At 38.3% G+C, this 24,340-nt stretch overlaps 2 protein-coding genes across 2 annotated transcripts; both read left to right on the top strand.

Annotated features, from left to right (window-relative positions):
• Positions 1-3,776: 3,776 nt before the first annotated feature.
• eif4ebp3l (eukaryotic translation initiation factor 4E binding protein 3, like) lies at positions 3,777-8,078 on the top strand. The gene is made up of 3 exons (XM_058650501.1): positions 3,777-4,243; positions 6,180-6,356; positions 7,505-8,078. The coding sequence occupies exons 1-3, from the start codon at positions 4,111-4,113 to the stop codon at positions 7,531-7,533; spliced, it is 339 nt and encodes a 112-aa protein (XP_058506484.1). The 5' UTR covers positions 3,777-4,110; the 3' UTR covers positions 7,534-8,078.
• A 5,273-nt stretch (positions 8,079-13,351) lies between these two features.
• Positions 13,352-22,574, top strand: LOC131472071 (cysteine-rich and transmembrane domain-containing protein 1-like). Its single transcript, XM_058648922.1, has 3 exons — positions 13,352-13,511; positions 18,262-18,581; positions 21,610-22,574. The coding sequence occupies exons 2-3, from the start codon at positions 18,281-18,283 to the stop codon at positions 21,711-21,713; spliced, it is 405 nt and encodes a 134-aa protein (XP_058504905.1). The 5' UTR covers positions 13,352-13,511; positions 18,262-18,280; the 3' UTR covers positions 21,714-22,574.
• The last annotated feature ends 1,766 nt before the right edge of the window (positions 22,575-24,340 follow it).

The following is a 24,340-nucleotide window of genomic DNA, read 5'->3' as shown; positions in this document are numbered from 1 at the left end:
ATTGGGACACATTGGTCTCAAAAGTACACTATACATACTCATACTCAGATAAATGTGAAATTTGTAATCATGGAAGAAACGATAAAACATGTTATGGTTAAGTGTAAGAAATATGCGACAGAAAGGATTGAGATGATTAAAAGACGTAGGGAAATAAAAGTACAGTTTGACTGGCAGAGCATGTCTTTGTATCACAAACCTCTAACAAAGAACTGCACTGTTTTAAGTCATGTTCAAACTTTAAATTTAAAATATTCATCTGTGTACTTTGCATTGAAAGGGTTCTTCTGACAGTGTCAGGTGCATGCACGTTTCAGAGACGCAGGGGATAAAGTAAAGAATAAGTAAGAGCAACCCCATTAATTATTAATTAATTAATTAATTAATTAATTAATTAATTAATATTAAAATCAAAGACAATTATTTGGGCTTTATTACACACATGTAACTGATGTTATGGGCCACATAAAAAAAAGGGGGCCTATACCTGGTCACAGCGCAAAGGGGCAGGTGCTTGAGCACCATCTAGTGTCTATCTGTGCACATCTATGCTGTGCATACTGTATTGTAAAAACAACAACAAATGTTTATTGTAATAATAACTTGATATGTGAGACCACATATCAAGTTATGATCAAGTTAATAATAATAATAATAATAATTATTATTATTATTATTATTACATCATATTATATTATATTATATTATATTATATTATATTATATTATATTATATTATATTATATTATATTATATTATATTATATTATATTATATTATATTATATTATATTATATTATATTATATTATGTTATATAGCATGCAGCGTTTTGCAGGCCCTCACAGCCGCTGTCCCACCAGCAGACCGGGTAAGGTCTCAGACCGGGTTCAAGATGGGTCCCTGGTCTCACATATCAAGTTTTGAGCAGATCGGTCAATGTTCGGCAAAGTTAAAGGGCACTTCCTGTCTCGGACACCACATCTGTTTGGCCACGGCAGCCATCAGAATTTTGGCACATTTCATCGATTTGCCACGAAACAGGAAGAGCACTATTTTTGCCATATATTGACTGATCGGCAAGAAACTTCATACGTGACATGAAAGAATATGGCTATTATTAGATTGTTTTTTTTAAAAACAGAATTAAATAAAGTCAGCTGAAAGTACTTCTGCCCTATTAATCTCATACTCTTTTTCATGTAAAAACAAATGTAAAATTCCTTCACTGAAAGTCAATTTTCTGTTGCCAGAACAGAAGTGATGTCACAGAATGATGCATTAAAAATGCTGATTTAACTTGAGCACAGCAAAATGAAAACATGAGCACAAACAACCATGAAAATAAAGCAGAACTAATTTTTTCTTTCAATAAGATGTGCATATTTATATTGTCCTATATTGTATTTTGATGAACAACACACATTTTTCACAGATTATTGCCATCTGTTGTTTTTGAGAAACATTGTTTACGTTACGAGAAATTCAAATCTCAACATATAAAGACGTTTTTTTTCATTTACCATTTTCTTTGTCAACATACTTCATGCTTCATACTACACCTAAAAAAGTTAGCATCAGTGCTGTTAAGTAAAAACATGTATTGATAAAGTTAAATAGACAGAAGATAGAAGTAGCTTCTTCATATGAACAATTAAAAGGAACTGAAAGTGTTGACACCATAATTTGAAATTTCATTGCATAATTCAAAGGCAAATATACTAAATGCATGACAGACAAGATGGATGGTAGATCTGAGAGACAAGGTGGGGAATACATTTTATGCCAATTAATATTCAATATTCAATTAGATATCTCAATTCAGAGCCGGCTCAAAATATTAATTTTGTTACAGAACCCATTTGTTTCTATGGTTGTGAGATCTGGGGCCCACTATAGCCAACCGGGACTTTATCTATATATACTTTTATATATATTTATATACATAAACACTTTCTTATTTATTTTTTATTAATCATAGTACACAATAATCTACCTCAAAATTCAATGCTATGTGTTGGTTTTTATCTGCTTGCCACGCAAACAAAATTTCGTTGCCAGTTTTCACTGCTGTGTTTTCTGTGCAATGACAATAAAAGGAAGTCTAAGTCTAAGTCTATCAAATTGGGACAAACGCCAAATGGAGACTGTACATGCTGAGTTATGCAAATCCATTCTTCACGTCCAACAGAAAACACTAAACAGAATTAAGCTGATACCAACAAATGATCAAATGATCATCATCAAGAGCATTTAAATTTAACCAGTATCACAGCCTCACCATTACGAGAGGCTGCCACAGGCCTGCACTTCCTATAACCTGCCAACTGTATGTAGACCTCAGACACATGTACTTCCCTTAAATCACAAACACCCAGAACGACTTTGAAAACCTAACAGATTCCAACAAACGTCCATACCTGCTGGATGATGTACAGCAATGTGCAAGATTTGTGAACTGCTGTGACAGGAAAAGTACTTCTTATGCACTACAACCACCTTGAACCATACCAATGAAGCCCTTTTGAAATTTAATTGAGAGAGATGATACAGTATAATAGTCCAGTGCATATTGATTGTATTCCTTCTTATAAAACTGTTAAAATGCTCCGTTTTTCGTTATTATGGAAATATTTATCATGTAAATGTTTACTTTTTAAGAATTTTGAGTGAGTGACGTGCCTTTCCTGGATATCCTCTATGAGGTGCTGTTTGTTCTAAAAGGTGGTTTGCTGATCCACTTCAATGTTAAATGTTAAATGTTAAAAACCACTGTGAGGCGCCAGTAGGAGGCAGTGCTGTCGAATGAGTAACAAGCATGAGGTGGAGGTGCGCTTGTTTTGTGAACTAGTGCATCCCCGAACCTTTTCAATCGACATGTTGACACTTGACACCAGCTGAGTCGTTTGATTAAGTGACCATACATTTTTGACTGAATATTCAGTCTGAGGGTGAGAATGACGGTGGTGGTGGGACTGACACATCTGTATTTCGTCTACATAGGGCAAATAAGCAAGATGTTATGCCAGAAAAACCTACAAATCTGGATAAATGTGTAAAAGTAATATTCTGTTTTATAGCTCCAAATAACACTTTCTGATAACTGAGATATGATTTTCACTTACCTAACAGTGTCTCCTTTTCATCGTGAGATTTTTTAATGTTTCTGTATTTCAGAAATGACATAACACTGACTTTATATCTATTTATAAACAAAAAACAAAAAGGACAGGACATTTGAAAAATGCACCAAAGGTTCTGTTGGATTAACATTTTCTTCACTCATTTACAGAATTGGTGATGAAATTGTATATTAAGATTTTACATAGGCACATCATTAACAGCAGTGCAAAACCTCCATCACAATGTTTTGATTTTAAATCTGTTTATTATAAACGGGGAATAATATATTCATGCATGTAAATGGATGAAAATAAAACTAAATTGTAGTATATTTATTACTTAAGAGGGTACAAAAAAATGAACATATCACTGAAAACAAATATGTAGGTCTCTTTAGTAAGATATCCCTATGTATGAGATATATAGTATACTTTGGCATGCTACTTTATTTATGTTCACGACACTTTTTTGATGTATGTAAATAAACGATTGGTGTGCGTTTGGTTGACTTGAATTCAAAACAGTTTGTTGTGGTATAAAAGCTACATATATACTGTTTTCTTCTTTTCCTCGTCACATCGCCGCCCCGACGGGCTGTCTTGTAGGTGAAAACACTCGCACCGCAGACTTTGGAACACGTGTCTCGTCTCTGGAGCACAAAAACATCACGAGTGTGGCTGCTGCAGCTGTGCTACAAATACAGCACATGGTCGCTGCTTGGAGCCACGCGTAGATAGACAACCACCGACACTACTGCTGCTGGGCCTCCGCTACACTCTCGAGTTTTTCTCTGAAAAAAACAAGAAAGAAAATTCTCAGCTTTTTCTACTCAGAGCTGCAACGGCTTCTCTTTTGGAACCGTTAAATGTAAAACTCAGTCGCCATTTGTCTTTGTACGAAACTGCGAGCGAGCTTTAAGTTGTGAGTTTGTGGACTTAAAAGGAAAACACTCCTCCTGCAGCAGCTACACAGAAGCTACACAGAAGCTAAAATGTCGACTGGCACAAAGCAAGTGAAAAGCTGCCCTATCCCCACCAAAGTGCTCACCCTGAAGGACTGGTCCCAGCTACCCGACTGTTACAGTCAGACACCCGGGGGAACTCTGTTCTCCACCACGCCAGGAGGTAAGGACCGTTTGCAAATGTGTTTTGATTTTATGTACAGTTGATATACTAGTGTACGTATATTTTGTTGTCAGATGTGTTCACATGACGGAAAGCGTGCTAGGACAAGTCATTTAATGAACTCGATGATGACACTTTGGGGGCTCTTGCATACGTGCCAACATGCACAGCTCAGCGATAAGATCTCGCGATAAAAATAAACTTTTTCCTTAAGTGCCAATGATCAGCTTGACGTTCTTGCGTTTAGCAGTTAATGACAAGAAAACATCGGGTTATAACATAATAATATTTTTCAACTACGTTAACATTATGTGAACATTTTTATTATTTCTTTTTTTGTAAATAATTGCACTCTACTTGTTGTTTTTCTTAGTTTTATATTTATTTTGCTCTTATTTGCTCTTGTTTTGCACCAACGACCATAACCAAATCCCTCTCTATTTGTAAACTATACCTGGGTATAAACCCGATTCTGTTTTTGATATAAATAGGAGGATAAAGTTGATGTTGGATTTTGCACAGTAACTGCTGGGTGCAGCTCTTTGATGTAAACAACTCGGACTGTATATATATGACGCAACCTTCTCTAACTACCTACTTTACATCGTAAGCAGTCATTTTCAATAGAAACTACATTTATTTTGCACAATAACATTGTACATAGGTGGCATGAATTGTAGATTTACAATAATATTGGCACATACTTTACACTTAACATCATTTTTGAATACATTGAGGTCTCATTCATGCAGTCACATGCAGCTGCCTGACATGTGACTTGTTTATGAAGAGAGTGTTCATACACAGCTCGGGATTGGCCTCTGCAGTGGTGGAGCCGAAGGCCGTCCTACCCCTGCCTCTCTTTGCTTTGCATTTCAGGAACAGTTGAGAACATTCTGTACAAGTTGAGAGGAGGAGGGACAGGAAATGTCTAATGCATGGGCTGGAGGAGCAATATCTAAATATTCTTGTCCTCATGTGCACCAAAAACTGAGGGAGGGAGTTGCGACATACAGTTTCCACTTTATGTACCAAGCATTGAACTGCATTGGGGTCTTGCCAGTGTTGCTCAGGCTTTCCTTGTTGTTACATAAATGTTCCTCTCAGCAATACTGCTCCACGGTGCATTGATTGTGCTATAGTGCCATACAATCCAGCCCCCTTTTTTCGCCCCACTTCTTACACTCCCCTTCTCCTCTTTACTTCTCTTTGTCCAGGATGACCTGCTCACCGCTCAGCTGTTACATAACTTGTTTTTCTTGTTGGAGGGGTGAACTTATGATGTACAGTACAGATCAAAGTCCTGTAAAGAATAACATGAGCACTAGACCACTCCTTGGCTCACCCATGTACTGGTCAAACTTGTCTGTACATGCTATTCATAATGCAGTCCCAGTGGTGACAAACATGGCACGTGTCAAACAGGCCTGAGATGGGTCACGATGCAGTGTTTTGTGGAGCTTTAACATACATGTTTTCCTGTGGTTTTAAGCCCAAATAATATGGTAGCTGCAGGAAAGTCATCCCTGGATACGAATCCAAACATGATATGGTTACTGTCAATGTTAAAGGTTCAGCCCAGTCAGGGAAATGTGGCAAGGCGTCTTGCTTCAAAGATGGAATGTTTTTGTTCTCTGATTTCCTAGAAGTCATTGTGGTGGAAGTCCTCATTACTCCCAGAACCCACCTTTTTCCACTCAAACCCTCTCCACTACAGAATAACACTGAACTCACCAGATGTGCTCCTTTCTGTGGTACAAAGGTGCACAACTAACAACTGGGCTAATAATTTACGTCTGTAAAGCTCTAGCATTTGGCTTGTTTGTTTGAAACATTTAATCTACTTTTATTTCATGATGAGAGTTTTGATGTTTGTTTTTAATGTGGGGTCAACTCTGCTTATTCATTCATTAATTCATTAATTCTTAAAACACAGGTACCCGCATCATCTATGACAGGAAGTTTCTGTTGGATTGTCGAAACTCCCCTATTGCCCGAACCCCCCCATGCTGTCTGCCCCAAATCCCGGGGGTAACAGTACCTGCGTCACACCCCATTGGGAAATTGCAGGATCTCAAAGAGGAGGCTGAGGAGGAAGAAAAAGACATTGCAGGTAAGCACACAGCTATGTAAATATTGTCCTCAAAACTTGTTTAGATTAAAGGCTTGGATATACTTTCTGCGTCCATGGATACATGTGGTAGCATGTGAATCTATACCAGTCTGGTGTGCCATGTATGCACATTTCCTGACCCATGTTTGTTGTTTAATACAATCAAGGCAGCAAAATAAGACATGTATGTAAAGTTAAAAAAGGAAACCTTTTAACTGGTGTTCCTCCACAGAATGTGGCAAATATAAAAGTGGACACACCAAAGTCCTCATAGACCAGTCTCGTCACTTGGTATTCATTCTGGTGATGGTCCCAACCAGATATTATTGGCATTAAAACCCAGGCCCCTGTTCACATATTGGTCCATGTGGACTCTTGTTTGCAATTTAGGCAGTAACTTTTTTAGCATAATGTGATGCTGTGAACTTGCAATCCTATTGTCCCCACCACGCTTTTCTGTTTCTTTTGTCATGAGTTGACCGCATGTGTTAACATGGCAGATGTGTGCTGCATGTCTTCTCACTGTGCTCTGTCTGCGTTTCTGCAACACAGCAGTTAAATCTGTGTTATGGGCTGCGACTGAAGTTTGTTTGATCTTGGGCTGTTATGGCAGTTGGCCTCTGCAAATTTGCTTGACTGATACCTACTTCCTGCTCAGATAGTAGGGTCCCGTAGGTCAATAAAGTCAAAAAGTATTAGAAAGAATTTTGGCACTGACCCTTGTGTGTGTGTGTGTGTGGGTTGTCGTGGCAGTGTGACCAGGTCTTCGTTCATGTGCAAGTTGAGACAGCTATTTATTATCTAGTGAAATAAATCCAACCATCAATCATTCCCTCCCCATTCCTCCTGCCCTAACTTAAGACCATGGGGATTAGAACTGACCTGTTTTTTTCTCTCTCAGTTTTCTTATCTTGTTCAGTGAACACACAGGACATGTCAGGCAGATTGGATTTGTGAGCTACGCCCTCCGAGTCGAAATGTTCAGTTTTTTGTTTTTCTTTTCTTGCCAGTTATGAATATGTTGATAAGGGCAGTAGTTTGTCCCCCTCTGTAGTTCTGTAAGGTGTGGTTGTGCTTGGGGTACAAACAGAAATGTTGAATGTCAACTGATTGTCACATATTTCTTTTTTTTTGTTTCTTTTCAACAGATGACAACCAGTTTGAGATGGACATCTGAGCTGCAGTATTACCTCCTGTGGAGAGTTATTGGTTAAAGCACCACCAAGGTCATTGAAGACCGTAATGCATTATACACATTAAGCTTTTTTTTCCCACCCTATTTTTTTTCTTTTTTTTTTAATAAAAGCTTGAGGAGAACCAAAGAGAAAGTAAGTTTGATTGTAATAGGGTGTTTTGACCCTACATGAAATGAGTTGATTGGTTGCTCACTCACTTTGGAGCTGTGGCAGGATTGAAAAATCCATTTTGATTTAACTTTTTTATCTTTTGTAAATAAGCAAATTAACTATGTAGCCTATTTTTTAAGTTGGGGACAGTAAGATGATTACATTAAGACATGTAAAGTGGGGTTTTTCACTGCAGGCATCAGTTTTGTTATATTTCCCTCCCAATAACAAAGGTCAACTGACTTTGTGATGGGCAAACAATTGTCTCCTAATACTGGGAGTGTTTGGCCCATGGAAAAAAAAGATCAGCTTTTGTATGGAGAGAGGAATGAAATGTGAATAATTTCAAATTTAATAAAAACATTTCAGTCATGAATGATGTGTTTTTTTTTATTTGATTGTCATCACTGTGAGAAGAATGTGTTTTGCATGATGCTGATTGTGTTATCCACTATGATGTAATGAGTAATAAAATGAAGCGGTGTAATATTTTCTTCCCTGTACTTATAGCTCAATGCTAAAACATTTAAAATAGTTTTAAAATGGCATGTTGAGTGTTTTGTAGCATTTGTCAATTTTACAAACTAAATGATTATTTTTCTGCTAAGTAATGTTCTTTAATGTGTTATGTCTCAGCTCCATGCGTAATAGGAATGTATGTCGCCACAGTGTGTTGAGTTGTGTAACCATTTCATATAAAGAATGGTATGTGTTGTGCAATGAGGTAAACCCACTCATACATATGCCAGAAAGGTGACCTGTTTGAATTGATAAAGCAATTCAGCCATTTGCCAATACTGGGATTTTTTTTAATTGTATTTTAATTTTGCATAATTAATGCATGAGTATCTCATACAACCTAATACATTAACAGGTAAATCACTTCACACAACACAACACTAAATGGTATGAAAGAAATCAAAGTACACCGCAAGAACATTACAGAAACGCTGAAGGCTAACTGGAGACGTGCACTGTGTATTCAGCCTCACACACTGAGAGCAGGGTCAGTGAAAAAAGAAAAGGGGGGGCTAACTAAGCAGGCCTGGCCTTAAGGAATGATGGCAGCTGTACCCCCAATGCAAGACCTTTTGAATCCAGTTATGTCTGCAACATGCGGGTTGGGTGTGACACCCTCTGGTGTTTGACGTGGCAGGTGTCTCAGATATGAAAATTGTGTATTTAGTGAGAATGAATTGTATTTAGGAGGTATAATTATTTCAGGATTTGGACTTTTAAGCTACTGCGGGTGTCCTTAGTGCTGCAAAGTGAGAACTAATAAGCAGGTCCCTGTGAGTCTTTTGTAGGTTGTGATGTGGGTCAATCTGCTCAGCTGTTCTAGATGAGACGTTATTGGCAACCACATTAAATTGTGTTAAGGCTTTAAGTGACACAACCAGGAGGATGTGATGTATATAATACGTTTAAAAGCAAAAATGACCCTGCTATGTGCTTGTGATTGAGCACTTTTTGCCTAAAGTGCTCAATCAGCCTACAGTTTGTGTGCCGATTGACCTGCATGTACCAGCTGTTTGAACGAGAGCACGTGAGAACATATCCGGTTGGCAGGTGTCTAAATATCTTAACTTGTGTGCACACACAAGCACAAACTTCTTTAAGTCTACTCCGCTGACCTAATGGTCGAGGAGTAGAGACAGAAGAGAGAGAGGCCAGGGAGCAAAAGTGTATAAGTTGTATTAATTACTGTCAGAGAAGTTGTGAGGTGTTTATAGTATAATAGTGTTATTCATTCATGGATTGTAGTAAAAATGACACTAATATCAGTCCTACTAGTCTCACAACTGGATCTGAAGGGTCCTTCAAAATGACCTTCAAACTTAAAACCTTCAAAAAGGAAGGTCTAGTCTATATTAAGAAGAAATATTTGCCGCAGTGATCACAGTGGTAGGTTTATACCAGCACATAAATCACTGGACATCTCAAGTGACAGTAGCAGTCCATAATTTTCCACATTTGACATTTTAATTATTCTATTTTTTTATTAGTTTGTGCATGATAATTATAATTACACATTTTAGATATACAAATAATAAAAAAATAAGACATGTTTTTCAGTTCAGTGGCATTTCACTGCACCTCACACATTTTCTATTTGGTATCCAAAGAACGATCATAAATGAGACCCAGTGGCCTCTTCTGGTCTAAACATGAAATGCTTGATTTAAAACCCTCAGTGGTTTCATTGCCATATACACTACAGTTCTTGTTTATGCCATGTCTATGTTTTGGAAAATATCTGCCTTGGGAACAACTTCACCTCACCCTGCCTTCCATCTGAGCTGAAACAAGCCCTAGTTTACTTGCCTCATTGCCCTTTTCCATAGACAAAATATTCTTCCTTTTCATCTGCTCACCCCGTCCATTACCCCCCTGATCCACTTCCAGATTCCCAGTAAGAGGGTTGTGTTGGGTTCAGTTGGCAATGAACTATTTTTGTCAGCTGCCCCTGTTGAGACCGATGGTCCTTGGGCTGAATTGCCGGGGCGACGATGTAAACAGACACTCAAACACATGAAGTGCTCGGTCACGTCCATCATGACACGGAGGGGGACACAGGCTCAGGCAGGCTGCATGTTTGTCTCAAACATGAACACATACGGAGGCCTTTTTCAGTGGGTGCCTCTAAACTGTGGAAACAGTTTGTTAATATTAAAATCTGCCCCGACCCTCAGGGATTTCAGTCATTGCTTTAATTTATGTTGCAAGTATCCTTTCCTTTTGCTTTGTGGTATTTTTATTGTTCTGCCTTTTACAACAAATATTGTTGTGGTGTGTGAATAAACTAACTTTTACACTGCATGGATTTCAGCAACAGGTTTACCGTACGACTGTTGCTGGAAATAATATTCAGATTCAGTGTTGCACAAAGTAAACCTGAGAAAAGATAAGATGGTACGTTTTTGGATTACATTAGGTCCATTTGTTATTAATGATATGATGATAGTCATGTTCAGCAAAGCGAACAGTGAAGGCAATATTAGGCCCACTTGTACAGCTATACTGTGTGCCGTTCTCTCTGTTGCACAATCTCTGAGAGGCCCCTATAGGACACTATCATATCAGTAGTGAAGCCGCTGCCAATCTATTTCTTAATGCACCATCAGTCGTAGTACCTGTCTTCATGTTCTGCATGCATAACATTACACCAGCTGTAAACATAGCTCACTGAGATTGTCAAAGGTCAGATTCTTGTATCTCAAGGGCACTGGACTTCAACTCTCTCCAATATACCAATTCAGTGTGGTATATACATATTCAGTGTGTAAGCCTCATCACATTATTGTTGCATAGCTTGGCATCGTCTGGCAGAACAGAGTCGATTTCCTTTGGAGTTCCACTGAGAACGGCAGCTGTCACACAGACCAGTCGCTGGTATGCTACTATATTCATACTGTACTCATGTAATGCCATGTCTACTGGAGGAGCTGAGATGATGTTTCCCAACCATGTCTCCCAGCCCCCGTGTGTGTGTGTGTGTGTGTGTGTGTGTGGGGTGTACATAGATGTATTTATTTGACAGCTTTATTTATGAGCTAGAGATTAACAATAAATATCCAAACTGCATCTCCAGCTTATAAATTATGACACTTTGTCAGAGACGAGCAACTGAACAATCTAAAAATACTCAGTTTCAACTAGTGTCAACATTAAACATACTTCCGAACATGTTATTGCAGCCGAAACTACCACATGGTATTAAATAATACTGTAACATTTGTAGATATTCGGCTGCTACTTCATCATCGTGGATTTGAAATTGTGAATCCACGATGTTTGCTTTGAGGTACAGCCATATCAGTTGCTTTAATGTGTTGTGTATTTACACTGATCAGACTTAACTGTATACTGTAACACACAAGATAAATGCAAACTTATTTACACTCACAATGATAACATGCATGTGTTTGCAAGTGTGTGCATGCTGGCTCGGCTCTGGTTGTGAACTGTGCACTCACTGACCACCGAAAAAGAAAACAGACACTGACACTCTGGGTTAAAAGTGTGACACGTGCAGTGTAGCACATGAGCCACAGCACTCTCATGTGCATGGCGGAAACAGGATACTCACTCAGAAATCACTTCTCCAAACCAGTTTATCAAAACAAGCACTTTGTTTACACGCGCTTAAATTCAAATGATGTCAGTATCTTGTAAAAGAGAGTAAACAAACCTAGCCTTCTGCTACAGCTAAATATTTCAAATGTTGACTATATCATTTTTCTGCACCCCAATTCTTATGTTTTCATGCATACTTGAGTTATTGGCCTGGTTTTCAAGTCTTAGGTATGACTTTTTGGCCACAATCCATGAAGTCCACTTGTGGCCGGACAGTAGGCGGGTGTACTCATAGGTTTATGCCAGTTCTGAGCTTATGGCACTGCTGAACATCTTCCAATTTTCAAGGGAAAAAAGCATGGTGTGTCTTACATCTGCCACACTGCATTTACGGACTTCAACATTGCCCGTTTCTCTGTGCCTCTTCAAAAGAGCTTGAACAGCACATCTTAAAACCTCAGTCTGCTTTAAAAAGGAGACATTACTGATGTGTCTTGTTGCTGTACTCAGTCATGCCATGGTGTATCACCTGTGACATGAAACTGTCTTCCACAACCTCACCTGAGTCTGGCTGTTTAAAGCCTCATACACAGCTGCTTCTCTTTCAGTTAATGATTGTGTTTCAACCTACATATGAAAATGATGATCATTAGCACCTGTTTGGTATAATTGATTAATCATACTTCTGACTATTATCCTACAAACTCCCTGATTTGTGCAAGTGCACCAAGATGGTCACACTGAATATCAGTTTGATTTAGATTTTTCTTCTGTTAGTTCACTTTGCATTTTCTAAATGGATGAAAGTGCTTAAATGTAAATGTAAACAATTTTAGATATATTTGTATTCTTACTTTGCAGCATTTCTTCTACACCTGTCTGAAACTTTTGCACAGTACTGTATTTCTCATAATTACAACTGCCTAAATAAACCAAATAAATAAACAATGAATGAATGAATAATTGAAAAAAATATTTTTCACAACAGAGCAGTTTTACAGCTTCCAGTGCTACAAACTGCTTCTAACGTGTCACAGATGAAAACATGCTGGGAAGAGTCTGACCTCTGCTGGCCGAAACTCGGTAATGCACCTTGACCACCTTAACAGGCCCGCTGTAGGAAACAAAAGTGCGCCACTTGTTGGTTACTCTTATTATTTTATATTTTGTTAAAATTCTGTAGAATCTGTTTGAGTGTGTCGTTTCTGTTAAATTCGTAGACAGATAGATGGATGGATAGATAGATAGATAGATAGATGGATAGATAGATAGATAGATAGATAGATAGATAGATAGATAGATAGATAGATAGAATTGACCAGTTGACTCATTAATGATTAACAGTAATTAGTCTGGTCTCGGCAACTGTGGCTCATTGTACTCACACGGTGATGTATGCCCTTTTAATAATTAATTTGGTCAGATGATCGTGGTCAGGAGTCATCCTTTTCTTCTGACGTTCTGCGGCGTCTCGTGATTGGTCGCCGTGAGTAGCGGGCAGTCGCCACAGCCAATCACGTCTTTTCGTTGCACTGCTCCCAGCTCCCCTTGCCTTAAATGACGTCACTTACAGCAAACACCACACGCACTCGTTGTGAGGCCGGGAAGACGGAGGGTCGCACTTTGCGGAAAAATATAACAACATAAATAAAAGTACACTTGGTGCCGAGAGGAGTCACTGTCTCAACAGACGCCGCTGCGACACACGACGCGACAGGAATAGTTTATTAAGGTACGTGGTGCTCTCGTGTCCGTGACTCTTTGTCTCTGTGAGTGTGTATGTGGTTGAGAGTGGGGGCCTCGTCATGATGAAGCTGGTGCTACAGTGGGCTGCTGCGGCCTGCAGGTGCATCGTCTTTCCCACATATATTTCTTATCCTTGATAGTAATTACCCAATGTAACTTTGAAACGAACACATGACACATGAAAACTAACAAACTTAATGTCATTATACTTAATAGCTCATTTTATTTCAATATTTAGCATTTTCCCCCGTATAGCATATTGCATCCTAACAATTTTTTTATACACAATGGGTTCCTCATATATATATATATATATATATATATATATATATATATACACCCTAGAAAAAACGAATTAACTTAGAACTCCAAATAACGATTATTTTGTTCGATTAATCAAGTAATTGTTTGGTCCATAAAATGTCAGAAAATGTTGCAAACTGTTGATCGGTGTTTTTCAAACCCGGAAATCATGGTGTTCTCAAATGTCTTTTTTGTCCTCAAACTAAAACGAAACCTGAACATATTCACATTTAAGGAGCTGAGAACTCAGAGAACTTCTTTCAATATTGAAAAAAAAACCTGAAACCTATTAATCGATTGTCAGAATAGTTGATGATTTATTTAATAATTGATCGAGTACCTGAATTAAATATTTAAGTAAGTACAGACAGTATAAATAAATTGCATATAAATAAACTGACATAAACCTTAAAGCAGCTGAGGTTTTCATGACTCTACTGTAGATTATTTATTTTTTGTTGCCTAACTTAGACTTTTGTGGTTTTTTTTAAGTTATTAATCTACATTTGCACCATTTTGTTCTCATCAATTTAAAGAATGCTGATAATGCACTATAATTTTATATCTTTTTATGCAAACGTTTATTGACAAAGTTTAGTTTTTTGATGAACTGTTTCATTCGCCGTTTGTTTTTATTTAAATTACAGTGCTCTCCAGTGCACACAGACCATAAGAGGTGTACATTTGTGTGTTACAAATGTGTTATATTTTTATGTTATGTATTTTGTGTACCAGATAATATATTGGCTGTCCTGGGTGGCAGAAAAACAGAAAAACCCACATCGGTTAACCACTAGTGCTATCAGCTAAATATGTTCTAAATGGTGTATTTTATGTTGCCTTGTTTGGACTGAAGTGTTTTGTGTAGACACACAAGACAAGACAAACAGTCCAAGTGTGAGAGGTGGCTGTGCCTCCGATTCATCCTAATTAGGTCTCTTAGTTATTGTGTTGTCTCCAGAAGAAAGTAAACAGTGGCTGCCAGGCTACAGAGCTGTCCTGAGCCATGGATGCTACATAGACAACTTCCTAGAACTCAACACAATATTGAACATTGAACCAAACAACTCTGAAAATAACTTTAGGGATAATAACACCAATAATGTATTCATGTCTAATCATTTTATAACCACTGGTATTTGCTTGAGCTTAATAGCAGGTGCTATTAGTAGCGCTGTGTGAGCTCCCCCCGTCCATAATTGCTTTTTTTTTAAAATAGGTTAATATTTTCCTCCCAGTTAAGTGTTTATTTTATTTTCTGAAACGCAGTCATGTAATGACACATTTGTTAATGTACACCTGTCCATCCTTATACAATAGTATTACGTTCAGAGTTATGTAATGGATTGATGGACGTCTCAGGTGCAATGTCCATGTGTGTGTATGTATGTGATATAATCACCTTGTTGTGGAAAAACTTGTGGAGTGAGCTCATTCGCCTAATTTGGCAATGGAACAGGGGAAAAGAAATGAACAAATGACCCAAATGCAAATGAGTAAGCACTTCTAGTGCAAACATGCGCTCAAACCGTGTGAACCTTTAGAGCTGTAAAACATTTCTTGACCTGATATCAAAGACTATTGGAGCTTTTCAAGGCCACAATAAAGGTATTATACACGTTGAACAGTAGAGCTCAGTAGAGATCCTGGTTGGTGTCAGATTACTGTTTAATTGTACCTGTAACACTTTGTAATCGCAGATGACTAAAGAGCAGAAACAATGGACTGTCACCAAAGAAGTGTCCATTTTTACAGGAAGAAATGATAAATCTGATCATTTTGTTATTTTGTTATTTCACCCTGCCTTAAGGTCGAAGACAAACAAGTCACTAGGGATCGTTCTGTTCCTCCTGGAGCAACGTAACCATAGTAACAAAGGACCTGCCATCTGTCTGTAGCTTCAAGAACACATTAAGGTGGTGAAATGTCCAGTTCCAGAGGTTTACTGAAGAAATAAAGCATAACTAAGTCATCATGTTTTACTGCAACATCAGCAGTTGTATTCATTCTAATTCCCTTATGGCTATCATAAAGATGTAATTGTTTTTCCAAAAACAGATAATGGCAGTAACAACCAACCACTAGTACATCTAGTACTGTAAGAAGTGCTTCTTGACCCAGTTTGGCTTACAACTGTACCCACTGCATTGTTTTATTACACACAGTCGAGTTGATGTGGATAGCTACAGCAGCTAAGCTGAGGGGAGTTGGAGGACTCTAATGATGTTTATGGTGTACACATAACGTGACACAGGAACTCTGGGAGGCCTTACAGACTTGTTGTCCTTCATTTGGCCTGCTTTCCACTGTTGCCGCTGTTCTGCATGAGCAAATCAAGAAGTGAAAGGTTGGACAAGGTTTGTTTTGGTCCTGGATTTGCCTTAACAGAAGTCATTAGTGGTTAAGCTAGAAGTGAACTTCCTTCTCATGTGGCCTACCAAGAAACAAATAACCTCCATCCACAGAGCCGATCACACGTTTAATTTACTTCCAAAACGGCTTAAGTGGATAGTCAGGATTTTTGAAGTGGACTTGTGGGAGGTCTACTTTGTCTACTTTGGTACATTGTCAGTGTATAACGTATAGATGACTCTGCTCTATCTATACACTATCTGTGCTGTGGTGTGAGTAAGCTTCTTGAAACATAAATGCAACCAGGGCCAATGGAAAAAACAAGATTGGCCACTGAACAAAAGGCTTACTTAATAAAATCGACCTTATCTTAAGTGATTAAGTGTATCTTATCTCACGTCTCCACCTTCCTACAGTCGGATCTGAAATGAAACTGAGGTTTGTTTGGCTCTGTGAAACACTCATGTACCCCTGCATCAGAGTTCACTGACAAAAACAGTGCTTTTGCCTCAGGGAATGCAGAAGTTGTTGGTCCTCTACTTCCTCCATTTTAAATTTCAGTTATTTTGTGACTTCAGTGTTTACATTTTTAGATTCACATTTACAATGAAGGCAGCAGTAGAATAATATGTCCTGAGAGGTAAATCGCTGTCATTAGATCTGGTGCTCAGAGTGAGTGGTTTACAAAACAACAAAGCAAAATGAATTCTCATTTGATTTATAATGTTAGTAAACATTTTGCTGAGGAGTTACTGGACTCAGTCACGAGTTTCAGCTCTTCTTCAATGGCACTGGATGTCAAGTTTGTAGTAAAAACAGCACAGATGAGTGGACACCAGTGTGAATGACAGTTGGTATTGTCCAACAGGTGCCAGGGTAAAGCTCACCAGCAATTGTTCTTCAATTACGATTACACTTTGCAATTATTTCTAACATCATAATGACAAATTTAAGCCCAACGTTCTCTGTATCATGTCTTGATATTTAAACAGTACCTGGATGTTTTTTTAATCACCTTATTTTCCACACATACCAGATAAATACAACAAGGAGATGTGAGCGTGCCAATAGGACAATGTCACATTTGTGTGTTTTTAAGTTAAGAGTGTGAAAATGCTCCCAGTGCAGGCCTGTATGGCCACTGTAATCTTATTCCGCCCCTTATTTCTCATGGTTCATTTGATTCACCTCTACACACTGTGACAAAGCCTCCATTTGTGAATTCTGTGTGTGAACAGTGTTAAGATAATGGTGTTGACCTCTGGTTGGGCTCATGTGGGTTGTGACTGACTATTGACTCATAAGAAAAGAAACTGCTTGTCTTTCCTGTAGGGCGAGGGTGACTATATTCCTAAATCTGTAAAAGCATGAAACTGTAGATGTTTTTTTGTGCTCTGTACTTCTCTGTTCTGGGAAAAAAGTTGCATCATTTTTTATGCCTGTCCGAAAATGTTATGCTTTTGTATCAGGACTCTGGAGAGTTTGTTGCTTAATGTGTCTCAAGAGGCTAAATTACACACACATGTGGGGAGACACACTCAACACAATTCACTACAGTACCACACATTGATCTTATCTCACATCTAATGAAAAAAAGGCCTTTAAGGACCTTTTTTGTCTTCTGTACCCATATTATTATTATTATTATTATTATTATTAATAATAATAATAATAATAATAATAATAATAATAATAATAATAATCCCTAATTGTGTATGTGAACATGATCATAATATGTGGTATATGACACACAGTAACTGATATTAACCTGCAGTATGTTGTATTCACCCCAGTTAGTTCTTGTTCATACTATTATATTGTTCAGTGCAAAGGGCTAAATAAGACCGCAGTCTTTTTACCAGGCTGAATTTGACCTAGTCATATCTGATTTCTTTCTGTTGACGCTGACATTGAGCATTGTCAGCGTCAACCTGCACCAGCAGCACATCAAAGCCAAACAACAATGGTGGAAGGTGTTCACATAAAAGTCAGATAATAGACACTTAATTGCAATTGAACAATGTGGCTTGTAATGTAAACCTAGTCGAAGACGACTTCATCAACATTTTCTCGTTTCTCAGGTGATTGTTCTAACCAAAGATGAACTTCGAGCAGCCACCACCATACCCGGGCAGCGGCCCCTCTGCTCCAGGCTACCCAGCACAGGGCCCACCTCCACAAGGTTACCCACCTCAGGGTTATCCTCAGCAGGGATACCCTGTGAACATGGAGCAGCCTAATTCAGCATACCCCAACTACCCTGCTGGACAAATGGGCCCTGGGGGTCCTTATCCTGCTCAAGGAATGCCTCCTTATCAGGGATACCCAGCGCAACCGCAGTTTGGCTGGCAGGGGGGACCTGCTCCTGGGCCTATGTATGGAGAAGCACCCAAAAACACAGGTGAGTGATAGCACACAACAAAGATCGATATAACTATGCTGAATGATGTGTAGATTTGGAGAAGGGCTACTTCAAGAGATTATTGATGTACTGCTATGACTTGCATGGTTAAGGGCCCATAAACTGTATAAATAAATGGATGCAGTCTTCCATTTTAAAAAGTCAAGCCCAGGAAGTAGGGCAGAAGTAAACAAGGGGTGGCTCCAGTGGTTGCACAGTTTCAGGTCTTTTTCAACAGAACATTAAATCAGTTTTGCTGTTGCCATTTAGAGTAAATTACATGATAAAGCACAATGTATATGAGTGATTGATCGACTAATGGCAGCCTAGTTGAAAACTGCCATGGCGCCAGTAGAAGAGGTTATATAGGTAACACTTTAGTGAAAGGGTACATGAATTATGAATGTATTCATTAATTACCTGATGAACTATTAGTAATTCACATGGTACTAATGGTATTTCATGCCTGACTTCATGATGGCACATGACATTAATTAGTGCGTTAACTAAGGCATTGGAATCATCATGACCTATGAGTTATTAATGATGTTCTTGATGACCTTATAGGCGAATCTGTTGTCTAAAGGACATGAGAAGAAAAACGGCTGCTCTGCTGTATCCCAAGTCTTGTAGTCATGATGAATTCTGCAGTACTTGGTCATCATGTTTGTGGCACTCCCATTTGTCTTTATCACTTATAAAGAACATATGATCATTGGAGGTATGATAATGCAATCTCATGTAGTTCTTCGGGTGAAACTGTATTAACAACTGTTCTTTATTTAACCATCATTTATTATAAAATCTCATACGACAGTTGTGAATTATTTTGTCAGGAAATATACATACCATTACTCATGGCTGACATTTAAAGTGGGTTTGAAGTAAAATTGTCAAGTTGTATTACAGTGATAAGTCAATGCAATTGTATATAAGTCGTGATGATTCCAATACCTAAGTTAATGCATTAACGTCATGTGCCATCATGAAGTCAGGCATGAAATACCATGTGAATTACTCATAGTAGTATCAGGTAATTCCTGATTTTTCATGCATGGATTGATGATAATTCATTTACTCTTACCGTGAAGTGTTACCCAATTATATTACAGTGTATACGAGGACCACTTTTTTTTTCTGCAATAGACTCACCCATTAAGTAATGGAATGTCAGGGAAAATGTCATTGAATGGATCTTCATATGAAGTTTTAAAAATCGAATCAACTCAACATTACATTTGCATGATAATTCGTAATAAAATAATGTTCTGTAATGGACAGAAGCCTCTTAATTGTAACATCTGGACCTGTGTCGTCCCTCTGTCAAGGAGGCCCATATCTGCATAATCTCATAATCATTAATTATTGGAGAGGCTTTGATTAAGGGGATGGGTACAAGATGTTTTTTATTTTTATTTTATTTAAACCTTGCGAGAAATAACTTTTGCAACCAACAAGTTCATAATAAAAGAATCAGGTACATATAGATGGATAATACTGTATCTAATAATGATTGATAATGATCTATATTTTAGTGTTGGTTTTAGGTCCTCTGTCTCAATCCTTTCTCATCAGGTGTTTGTCATTGATTATATGTCCCTGTAGATGAACCACAGATGTAAACTAATAAAGGGACACTTGAATAGAAAAGAGCCATTGTTAGTGTAGTAACCTGTGCTTTTCCTTATTTGCCCAGTCAAAAAAAAGCTGGCTTATTGTATTCATGATAAATGAATTATTTTATTACATTTCAGTTTAGTTGGTTTTTAATTTGGTTTACAAATGTCAGATGATAATAAAGTGCTACTGTTAAAATCTATGTTCCCATTTCCCACGGCAACATCTTCTAATTGTTTTTAGTACGACATACATCCCAAAACCCAACAATATTTATTATAATGTAAAACAGGGACAATTGGGAAATCCTCACCTTGCAGCTGAAAAGCTAGAAACATGAAATACTTTGCATTTTTCCTTGAAACTCATTTAATTGATTCTCAAAACAATGATTTGTTTTCTAATTTTAGTGATAAGTTGTTTCAGAGCTGTGTTGGGCTGAAAATGTGAAAAAATATGTGGAGTGTATTTGGGTTCATAAGTGTGAAGTCAAGCCAGGTTTAAGATTAAAGCTGTGAAACGTCAGTAGCACCTGGTAGGAAACACTGTTGTACAAGTTAAGAGTTGAAAAGCACACTATAAAATAATCAAAATAAATATGCACACAAAGAGATGTAACACCTTTTTTGAAGCAAAGGAAGAATGAAGGTGTTACTGCACCTGTAACTCACTTAATATAAGTCTCATGTGGCTTATTTTGGTACTTTGATACAGTGGTTCCTTATTTAATATTGGCTAAACATTAACCAGTCCCTTGCTGTATTATTATCAGAGGTCAGAGTGATAAGTGGTCAAGTAGTTTAACTTAAACCTCTTGATAAGGAGCAGGTCACCATAGCAACACATTCACCTGTGTGATGAGTCAATGGCTTGCGGTTAAGCTCCTCCTCAACATAAATGATTAATCACAAGCATTCAGAAGGGGGAGATGTATTCATCAAGCCCTGTTTGACTTGTTTTTTTGTGTTTGTTTTTGTTCTGAAGCAGATGTTAAACCACTAACAAGGGAAATCTAATACTTTCATATAATTAGAGTGTATTGGCGGAAGATGAAATAAAGTGGCTGCCATACATTTGAAGTAAAGGAAAACACCTTGTTTTTGCACAGACGTGTGTGATGGTGACAGCTCTCATTTTATTTGCCCAATGATTCCTCAAAGCGGCGCTAATGTTACTCACTTGTAATGCTGTCTGATCAGGGCTCTGGGCTGCTATGGTTATTACCATGGAGATGTGCCTCCCATGATGAATGTAATTAGAGGAAAATCACAGCAGCCACGGTTACACTTGATCTGACAATTGAAGAAGACATGATGAGGTCTTATGCACTTTTAGAAAAGAAATCACTGTTAATGTTCTCATCTTTTGTCCTCTCCTTCCTATCTGTCTGCCTGCCTGTCTGTCTCTGCAGTGTATGTGGTGGAGGACAGAAGACAAAACGACTCAGGAGACACATGCCTGACAGCTTGCTGGACAGCTCTGTGTTGTTGCTGTCTCTGGGACATGCTTACATAACGCTACTTGACCACCCACTCCACCTCCACCTCCACTTCCACCCCATTTCTGTGCCTTGAACCCTTTCGCCCTCCTTCCCATCTGCCTTAAACTTTGCACCCCCTTAACATTTCCCTACACATCTTTTTATTTTTTGCTTGTCTATAAATAGTAGCCTTGATCCCATGTGGAAGTCTCTTCTTGCGGCCACTGTCTCCTCCTCAAATGTGAAATCCTCAGCTCAGATTGACTGACCGACGCTGTCCAGGGGCTACTCGATAGCAGCTTGTAACTGAGCTTCAAAACACGACCTGAATCTCAGGCACTTCACACATGCACACATACAGAGTATACTTAGACCTCAGGCTCATTGAATGTGATGCTCTTAAGGCACTTTATAATGATTACCTCTGTAAGATACTACTCCTGCCTGACATTTCAAACAAACCCCCACCCCCTCAGCTATGTTACTTCCTCTGCCCAAAAACCCGCCCCCCCCATGTCCTTTGAAGCCACTAAGACCCTGTCCGTCAAGAAGCCTGTGTTTGAAACATTTCCCTTGCATGTGCACACTTTTGTTCTTTTTTGCAGACGTACGTCTTCAGGTGGAATCACATGACAATAAATGGAGTACAGTTTTAAAGGGTACAGTGATTTATGTTTGATTAGTGTTCACATTCAATGTTGACAGCTTTTTTTTTGTTCATGATAACCTTGATATGAAAATGATTTCGATATTACTTTTATTACAAACATACCTTAGCAAACAAAAAGAAAATCTGAATAAGAAAGTTGTGATTGCGCAACAGAGGAATCAAATGACTTGTTAGATGCCTGTTTGCTTTAGATGATAATCTTGCATTAAAATTTAGTCCCATGAAATGTAAGTCTTTGTGTTTTATGTTTATCAGTTTGATTGCACCATTGTACATGTGTGAGTGGTGCGTCAATGGTCCGAGAGTAAAGATTGTGTGACAGAGCCTAGTTTGATCTATTCTACTATTTATAACACATCTGCTCTTGCAGGATGTTGGTTGCAACATGGCTACTTGCCTGGTGCATTCAGTATTGTTCACACAAGAGAGAATTTTACACAAAACTGGAAAGGGGATAAAGGACAGGACCAGTCATGGCTCTCTAATACTGTACATAGTGGTTGAAATTACATTTACTCAAGCGATGAATCGTTTTGATGTCGCTCTAGTTGAATTGAGTATCTTGTTTTATGCTGTCCTTATTGATAACTCAACTATAGGAAAACAATGTGCCTTTACTTGTCTACATTTATCTGCATGGTAGAGTACTACTTTAAAAATAAATTAAAAATCAAGTACAAAATAAAGATCCACTTACCTCAACAATCTATTTTGTACAGATTTCACTTTGAAGAAGTCAATATTGACCCAATTTTAATCATGAATCCAAATATACTGCCTGTTTATAGCATATAGTGTGTGTGTGTAAGTGAGAGACAAAGAACAGCAACATACAGTGCAAGAAAAGACTGTGATTGTGCACAAAAACTGTAAAAAGGTTCAAATGATGGACATGTAGAATGATATTTTTTTAAGTCTGCAGGGGGAATATTTCCAAATTTGTGAAACTGGTGACTGAGGATGGAGGACACATCATTGGCACCGATGGTGGTGTAATTACCTTGTCACATGACACGGACCAAACAAAGTACATTTTTAAGCCATGTGAGCTGGAATTTTCAGCAGGTGACAGTCAGTCATGTGCTGCTGTAACAAAATTGAATTTAAGTGTGCAATGTCTGCATTTGATTTGAGATAATACTGCTCTTGGGATTCATGCACTACACAATGAGTACAGTGTGTTATGCGTGACTGTCTTGACTGTATAAGATTTTAGATTCAGAGGGCTTGGTTCCTTGTTGTTTCCAACCTTTTTCCCACCAAGCAGTGTCCCAGTTAAGTCATTAAAGTAAGCCAGCTCACATAATGGCATGAACTTGGAACTAATGCTGACTTCAGATGGTGTCTGAAAGCCTTACGCTCACGAGATCTGATGTATTTGATGACATTTCCAGATATGGTGAAGGTCAAATAAGTTCATTTTCGCTGGGCGATAAGTTAATGTAGTATAATTATAGTCCTAATGTAATTTTTTCCATGCTGCTGTTGCTAAGCATCAGCGTTATCATGACCGTGTGCACCATGTGCACCACTGCCCATATCACAGTCACATGATATGAGTTCCATTTGAACTTACATAAATAGCATTTGAACTGATAGTTGTGTTTTACAGTTGTGGCAGATCTGTTAATGAATGACACACTCCAGCCATAAAGATATGGAGAATAATGAGCCTTTAAAAAACTCAAGTTTAAAATCACATTCTTCATTTTCAGAGACTGAAATGACACAGATATCCACTGGTGAGTCACAACATTAAAGCATGTATTTTGTTAAAAGGGTCTATTTTTAAAAGGGCGGCATGGTGGCGGAGTGGGGGCGGCATGGTGGCGGAGTGGTTAGTAGTGGTGGTTAGCACTGTTGCCTCACAGCAAGAAGGTGCTGGGTTCAATTCCTGGTCTGGGACCTTTCTGTGTGGAGTTTGCATGTTCTCCCCATGTCTGCGTGGGTTTCCCCTGGGCGCTCCAGTTTCCTCCCACCATCAAAACATGT

The sequence above is a fragment of the Solea solea genome, chromosome 14 (assembly GCF_958295425.1).
Source record: "Solea solea chromosome 14, fSolSol10.1, whole genome shotgun sequence".
Lineage (NCBI taxonomy): Eukaryota > Metazoa > Chordata > Actinopteri > Pleuronectiformes > Soleidae > Solea > Solea solea.
The sequence above is the reverse complement of the archived record's forward strand: the minus strand, read 5'-3'. Positions and strand labels throughout refer to the sequence as shown.

What these genes read in the sequence shown, in the direction of transcription:
- eif4ebp3l (XM_058650501.1), top strand. Translation starts at nt 4,111, where the DNA reads ATGTCGACTGGCACAAAGCAAGTGAAAAGCTGCCCTATCCCCACCAAA. An exon ending in GTTCTCCACCACGCCAGGAG is followed by an intron (nt 4,244 to 6,179) that starts GTAAGGACCGTT and finishes CTTAAAACACAG; the next exon opens with GTACCCGCATCATCTATGAC. An exon ending in GGAAGAAAAAGACATTGCAG is followed by an intron (nt 6,357 to 7,504) that starts GTAAGCACACAG and finishes TCTTTTCAACAG; the next exon opens with ATGACAACCAGTTTGAGATG.
- LOC131472071 (XM_058648922.1), top strand. Translation starts at nt 18,281, where the DNA reads ATGAACTTCGAGCAGCCACCACCATACCCGGGCAGCGGCCCCTCTGCT. An exon ending in AGAAGCACCCAAAAACACAG is followed by an intron (nt 18,582 to 21,609) that starts GTGAGTGATAGC and finishes CTGTCTCTGCAG; the next exon opens with TGTATGTGGTGGAGGACAGA.